General features: G+C 42.6%; 1 protein-coding gene across 1 annotated transcript; it reads left to right on the top strand.

Annotated features, from left to right (window-relative positions):
- The first annotated feature begins 2579 nt into the window (after positions 1-2579).
- Positions 2580-5916, top strand: LOC147632097 (uncharacterized). Its single transcript, XM_086808935.1, has 2 exons — positions 2580-3034; positions 3136-5916. The coding sequence occupies exons 1-2, from the start codon at positions 2678-2680 to the stop codon at positions 5764-5766; spliced, it is 2988 nt and encodes a 995-aa protein (XP_086665061.1). The 5' UTR covers positions 2580-2677; the 3' UTR covers positions 5767-5916.
- The last annotated feature ends 1830 nt before the right edge of the window (positions 5917-7746 follow it).

The following is a 7746-nucleotide window of genomic DNA, read 5'->3' as shown; positions in this document are numbered from 1 at the left end:
TGTTGGGTCTATGACCCATGATGGAGAGGTAAGGTGATAGCATTTTAAGGTAAGGTGGTCTTAGATGCTAGAGGAGCTTGTCGCATGTGCATACGAGTATCGGTAGCATTTCTTCCATAGAGACTTCTTGTGGAGATCAAGTGGGAACTCCCTTCTAAAAGGAGGGGACCAACAAGAGCTAATGTAATTCATCAAACTTGGTTAACCATCATGACCTTGCATGCCAATTAGAGTCTAGATGTGTTCATGCTCATGAGTTTCTTGCATATGCTCACAAGGACATGTCCTAAATGTTGCTTCCCTCCCACATGGTGGAAAGTGTAAATAAATTTCCCCAGCTAATCAAGTACGTGACGCCTAACAATCTCTCACAATGGGGGTTGAAAATATGCTAGAGGCAACTGCATGTGCATCTTACTTAATTTAATTGTCATCACAAACTCATACACGGGACATTCTTGAATGCAAATGAGAAGGTACATGACTTGTAGTTGCATACTATTTTCTTTTTCTTTTTTTGTTCATCACTTGATAGATAGTACATCTTGTTAATGTTGTTAGACTTAATGATAAATCAACCTTATTCCCATTTACTAATAACAAACTATAACCAATAGAACACAATTTGTGATTTATGTAACAAATTTGAACTTGTAGGCCGCTACAGCGTATCAGGAGGTCTTGATTGTGTGAGTCCACATGTGGTGTAGGTGAAAATTGTCCTTTAGTGTGTTTTTTCAAGACTCAAATTGGGGAAAAAAAGATTGAAATTATAGCTTGCCTTGGAAATAGAGACCAAGACTTTGGAAAATTTTAGAAAGGACTTTGAAAACTTTAGTGAGGACTTTGAAAATTTTACCATTGATGTGTACATTGATGAAGAAAAAACAGGCCAAGATCATTCTATTTTGATTGATTTCAGGGAGAAATGATCCATCCCTATAAAGGAAAACCTTAGACCTAAAATGTGCACCCCTCCGTTTCGTACCATGATGCCCAATCTTGGGACGCCCGTTCAAATCATGACCTCTTTAAAGCCCACTAAGCCCACTAACACTTGCACCAACCAAATAAAAGTTTGTTTTTTCTTTTAGAATAAAATTAGAGGCACTAATTTCCTTTGTGAAAACCTTGAATCAACGCTTAGTTAAATGCCGTGGCAATGCTTAGGTTAGTTAGGTTGAGTTTAGCTTGAAATTTAATTTAATCTTCAAAAAATCATTCTCAAATCAGCGGGAGAAGGAAGACTTTCTCTTAAGATATAGTTGTAATTATATTAAAATGTGCTTGTTCAAAAGTACAATTTTCTTTAATTTTGGTGAAAAGAATTTAAATGTAATTAAAAAAAATAAGATTTTAATACTAAGTGGGCTTTCTTATGGATTGTTGGGTCTATGACCCATGATGGAGAGGTAAGGTGATAGCATTTTATGGTAAGGCGGACTCCATTTTGCTAGATGCTAGAGGAGCTTGTCGCATATGCATATGAGTATAGGTAGCATTTCTTCCATAGAGACTTCTGTTGGAGATGAAGTGGGAATACCCTTCTAAAAGGAGGGGACCAACAAGAGCTAATGTAATTCATCAAACTTGGTTAACCATCATGACCTTGCATGCCAATTAGAGTTGAGATGTGTTGTTGTTCATGAGTTTCTTGCATATGCTCACAAGAACATGTGCTAAATGTTGCTTCACTCCCACAAGGTGGAAAGTATAAATAAATTTCCCTAGCTAATCCAAGTACGTGATGCCAAGCAATTCATATCTCAATGGAAGGTTGAAAATATGATAGAGGCTACCGTATGTGCATCTTACTTAAGTTAATTGTCATCCCAAACTCATACACGAGACATTCTTGAATGCAAATGAGAAGGTACATGACTTGTAGCTGTATGCTATCTTCTTTTTTTGTTCATCACTTGATAGTACATCTTATTAATGTTGTTAGACTTAATGATGAATCAACCTTATTCCCATTTACTAATAACAAAGTATAACGAATACAACACAATTTGTGATTCATGTTAAGTAACAAATTTTAACTTGTGGGCCACTATAGCACATCGGGAGGTCTTGAATGTGTGAGACTCCACATATGGTGTAGGTGAAAATTGTGCTTTAGTGTGTTTTTTCAAGGCTCAAATAATTGGGGAAAAAAGGATTGAAATTATAGCTTGCCTTGGAAATAGAGACCAAGACTTTGAAAACTTTACCATTGATGTGTACTTTGAAAGGACTTTGAAAACTTTAGTGAGGACTTTGAAAACTTTAGTGAGGACTTTGAAAACTTTACCATTGATGTGTACTTTGAAAGGACTTCTAAAACTTTAGTGAGGACTTTGAAAACTTTACCATTGATGTGTACATTGATGAAGGAAAAAAACGGGCCATGGTCGTTCTATTTTGATTGGTTTCAAGGGGTAATGATCCATCCCTGTATAGAGGATAGAACCTTAAACCTAAAATGTCCACCCCTCAGTTATGTACCAGGGACGCCCATTCAAATCATGACTCCTTTAAAGCCTCCTAAGCCAACCAAATAAAAGGTGATTTTTTTCTTTTAAAATAGAATTAGAGGCACTAGGATTTTCAGTCCCATCTCACGTTCATCTTTTCCTTTTCCTTTGTGAAAACGCTTAGTCTCTCTCTTTCTCCTTTGTGGCGTTTGTGTGTCGGGATGGATGGCCGCTGGGGAAGATGGAAGGTATGTTTGCTTATGTTGGCCGCAGCTTTGTTACTACTGAAGGATCAGCCGTGGCCCGGCGCAGCACAGGCGCCGCTCCAGCGTTGCAAGGAAACGCAAAGGGCCGCCCTGCTCGAGTTTTATAACGACGGCTTTAATCATGACGCCCTGGGCTGGACGCGGTTCGACATCAACGGCACGTCGGACTGCTGCGAGTGGCGAGGCGTTACGTGCGCCAAGGACGGCCTTGTTGTGTCGCTGGAGATGGTCCTGTACGAGTCGTCGGGCGGGGCCGGATCACGAGGTGGAGTGCCATGGCCTGTACCGCTAGCCAAACTCCGCTCTCTTAAGGTACTTACTACTCGATCAAGCTAATCCTCATTATTAATTATATATTTGTTACAAGCTCCGTCTGCATCTTACTCTCGTCGTCGTCGTTGATATGGTTGTAGGAGCTTCACCTGGATACCATCAATTTTTCCAGCCCTCTGCCGCCAGAGATCGGCCTTCTTTCCCAGTCCCTCTCCAAGCTCACCTGGATACCATCAATTGTAGGTGGTGGTGTTCAATTTGCGGCTCCGATTCCTTGGGAGCTCTGCAACTTAACAGCTCTCCAATATCTCGACCTTGGTGGGAACGGATTTGGAGGCAGAATACCCTCTTGTCTCAGTTTGCTCCCTCACCTCTCGCACCTAAATCTCCGGGATAATCAGCTGACAGGCCATCTCCCAGAACACTGGAATGCAAGATCTTCTCTCGTACACCTAGATTTGTCAAATAATCAGCTGACAGGCCACGTCTCCTCCGTTTCTAACCTTACTAATCTCCGAAGCCTAGACCTTTCCTGGAACGTTAATCTCGGAGGCCCCGTCTCCTCCCTTTCTAACCTTACTAATCTCTACTACCTAGCCCTTTTCTCGAACAATCTCACAAGCCCCGTCTCCTCCCTTTCTAACCTTACTAATCTCCGAAGCCTAGACCTTTCCGGGAGCAATCTCGGAGGCCCCGTCTCCTCCCTTTCTAACCTTACTAATCTCCAATGGCTAGACCTTTCCTCGAACAATCTCACAGGCCCCGTCTCCTCCCTTTCTAACCTTACTAATCTCCGGCACCTAGCCCTTTACTCGAACAATCTCGGAGGCCCCGTCTCCTCCCTTTCTAACCTTACTAATCTCCGGCACCTAGCCCTTTACTCGAACAATCTCGGAGGCCCCGTCTCCTCCCTTTCTAACCTTACTAATCTCCGATGGCTACAACTTTCCTCGAACAATCTCACAGGCCCCGTCTCCTCCCTTTCTAACCTTACTAATCTCCGGCACCTAGACCTTTCCTGGAACAATCTCGGAGGCCCCGTCTCCTCCCTTTCTAACCTTACTAATCTCCGATGGCTATACCTTTCCTCGAACAATCTCACAGGCCCCGTCTCCTCCCTTTCTAACCTTACTAATCTCCAATTCCTAGCCCTTTCCTCGAACAATCTCGGAGGCCCCCTCTCCTCCCTTTCTAACCTTACTAATCTCCAGAGCCTAGACCTTTCCTCGAACAATCTCGGAGGCCCCGTCTCCTCCCTTTCTAACCTTACTAATCTCCAGAGCCTAGACCTTTCCTCGAACAATCTCACAGGCCCCCTCTCCTCCCTTTCTAACCTTACTAATCTCCGATGGCTATACCTTTCCTCGAACAATCTCGGAGGCCCCGTCTCGTCCCTTTCTAACCTTACTAATCTCCAATTGCTAGACCTTTCCTCGAACAATCTCGGAGGCCCCGTCTCCTCCCTTTCTAACCTTACTAATCTCCAACATCTATACCTTTTCTCGAACAATCTCGGAGGCCCCATCTCCTCCCTTTCTAACCTTACTAAACTCCAATTCCTAGCCCTTTCCTCGAACAATCTCGGAGGCCCCGTCTCCTCCCTTTCTAACCTTACTAAACTCCAATTCCTAGCCCTTTCCTCGAACAATCTCGGAGGCCCCCTCTCCTCCCTTTCTAACCTTACTAATCTCCAGAGCCTAGACCTTTCCTCGAACAATCTCACAGGCCCCGTCTCCTCCCTTTCTAACCTTACTAATCTCCGATGGCTACGCCTTTCCTCGAACAATCTCGGAGGCCCCATCTCCTCCCTTTCTAACCTTACTAATCTCCAATTGCTAGACCTTTCCTCGAACAATCTCGGAGGCCCCATCTCCTCCCTTTCTAACCTTATCAATCTGGAAATCTTGGACCTCTCACACAATAGCCTAGAGGGTGGGGTACCTCCATGGATTCAGCAGTTTCAGTCTCTCCGCTTGTTAAGCCTCAGTTTCAATGGTTTTTCCGGCCCCCTCCCATCCACAAAATGGAATACCACTCAGCTTCAGCTGCTTGACATCTCCCACAACAATCTGAGTGGAAGCATCCCCGCCCAAAGCCTCTCCTACCTCCTCTTACAAGGCTTCCTGTATCATGAAGTCGATTCCTCACGTATCTACTACAGCGAGACTTTCTCAATAGAAGGCAAAGGACAAGAGCTCAATTTCCCTTACCTCCTCCCAGCCACGGTGTCTTTAGATCTCTCTAGCAACGCTCTTGCTGGGCCCATCCCGCCTGAGCTCGGCTCCCTTGATGGTTTGGTCTTCTTGAACTTGTCCAACAACCATCTCACTGGACAGATCCCGGAAAGCTTCAGCAAATTAACGCAATTAAACTCGTTGGATGTGTCTAGAAATGATCTGGTGGGAGTGATTCCTGAGGCCTTGTGCTCACTCACATTTCTTAGTGTTGTGGATGTCTCTCATAACAATCTGGAGGGTCTAATCCCTCAGTGCAACCAGTGGAGGACATTCTCACCTCAGGCTTTTCTTGGCAACAAGCCGGGGTTGTGCGGGCTTCCTCTCGACCAGCCCTGTCCGAGCGACAGCAGGACATTGAGCTCTAATAATCACTCATTAGAGCAAGCAGATATTGCTGATCATGACTTCCTTATTGCAATCTTCGTGGGCTTCTGCATTGGCTTTCCAACGTGTTTTGCCATCACCATGCTTTGGAGGCCGGTCAGTGATCCCATGGCCAAAGTGTCTCAGTGGATACTTGGTAAAGTTATTTAGTGGCAAAGCCTATCTGTCTACACTCTTAACCATGCTTTCCATAAGTATGCCCTGCTCCATGCTAGCATGCGCACAGGGCGTGTGTTTTATGTGCCTAAGCTAATTAGTGCTAATACACTCTTAATTTCGACACATCATCTTGGTTCCTAACATTTTGGTTTTGTTTTGTTTTTTTTATAAGATAACTTGAATTCAACTTGAATTTTTATATTTTTGATGTTTGGTAGTTGTTTAATTTGGAAGTCTCGGGCTTGCAACATTTTCAGTTTTACTCGTGAAATATAAATTTTCTGAGCTTTATTTATTTTTTACTAAATTCACGGTGCCTTACTTAAAATTTAGCTCAAAAGTTTGTTAGTTTTGAAGAACTAGAATTGGGCATGGAGGCGAGGGAACAGTGTGCAAAATTACACACATACATATGTGAAGATCTACATAATTGCATATACTTATGCATGTGCATGCTATATGTTTATGGACAAGAGACTAGCATATTCGAAGATCTATATTCTATATATTTATAGACAAGACACTAACATATTCTAAGATCTATATTCTTTTTTTTTTAATCGCATCCAAAGTCTTATGGGTTGCTTTTTTTTTGAAATTAGAATTTAAATTACTTCAAATATCTCATCTTACGTCATATGGACTATGTTGATGAGTCTCTTTTGAGACCCTGATCAGCTACTATACAATCCATCAGTACTTGATGCTTTATTATAACCTAAGGAAGACTAGCTCTAAACGTTGTGTGTTGATTTAACATAGCTCTGTTTCTAGTCAACAAAATGAACCATAGGAACCAAACTCTGATCATCTGCAAGATAACTTGCAAATCTTCTGAAGCCATTTGAAATGTACCAAATGTCAAAGAAAATCTTGTCAGCTTGTAACCAAAAGCATCAAACAAGAATTTAATCAATTGACACCACCATTTGTTGACATCAAGGCAATATCAAAATGCATGCTTGTATGTCTATGGTGCTATTTTACATTATCTATTGCATTTCCCATCCGTGAATCTATTGGATGAGGGAGAAGGCGATTGCACACACACACACACACACACACACACACACACACACACAGAGACAATGATTAACTCAGAGAGCAAGAGAGACGAAGCTCGATGCTGGAAAACACTCATATTGAATTGCAAGACGGGTACTGCATATGTAATAAGGTATCCGAATGTTCACTGATAATAAGGGGATGCATCAAAACCACCTTCGCAAGATGCCCTCCTCAATTGCTATAAACTAGATAACCAAATAGTGTAAAAGCCCAATGTCTGTTGCAACATCAAATGCATGCTGTAACGTCACAAGCAAATCATTAAGGCCAATTTCTGCTAAATTTGCTGAATGTAAGCAGGGCATCAGAAGGCTAAATGCATGACTGTAACCTAATGATCATCTTCTAAGGCATCAAGAAGAGAAGGTGGCTCCTCATGCAATGCGAAAGCAACAAGGGTGGAATCATTAAAATAAGATGCATGACCAGAGGCAGAGCGTGTTCGACGGCTATTAGCGGGAGATCACAACGGCCACATTCTCTTCAATTAACGCATCACCCATGGCATTAGAGCAATATGGAAAAGTTGGGCTGTTGAATCTGACTCAATGGCAGCCAGCACAACAGGGGACTGATTTAGAGCCAAAACAATCCTGCATCTGATTGTTAAGTCGTGAGACATTTTATACTGTAAAGAAACGGGCAAACTGAAGTATATTTGACACAAGCAGTAGCTTCAAGTGGCTTAAAGTACCTCAAATGTTTGCTCAATGCATTTGCAAACTTACCAAAATATGAATCTACAGGTTGAAACCTGTAGGTAGAATCAACGGGGAAGCAGAAACTATAGGTCGAAATCTACTGTCCATAGGTTGGAAGTTGACATGGTGTTAGCAGGTTGGAAGCTGACGTGGTGTCAGCAGGTCAAAAGCTGATGCGGAATCAGCAAGTTAGTAGGTCAGA

Source organism: Cibotium barometz, chromosome 14 (assembly GCF_041138505.1).
Source record: "Cibotium barometz isolate CiBa-2024 chromosome 14, ASM4113850v1, whole genome shotgun sequence".
In the NCBI taxonomy this organism is placed as follows: Eukaryota; Viridiplantae; Streptophyta; class Polypodiopsida; order Cyatheales; family Cibotiaceae; genus Cibotium; species Cibotium barometz.
Note: the sequence above shows the minus strand (reverse complement) of the source record. Positions and strands in the feature narration are given on the sequence as shown.

Bases quoted from the DNA above. Each gene is read 5' to 3' on its own strand.
- LOC147632097 (XM_086808935.1), top strand. From the start codon at position 2,678: ATGGATGGCCGCTGGGGAAGATGGAAGGTATGTTTGCTTATGTTGGCC. The intron at 3,035-3,135 runs GTACTTACTACT...ATATGGTTGTAG, and splicing joins CCAAACTCCGCTCTCTTAAG to GAGCTTCACCTGGATACCAT.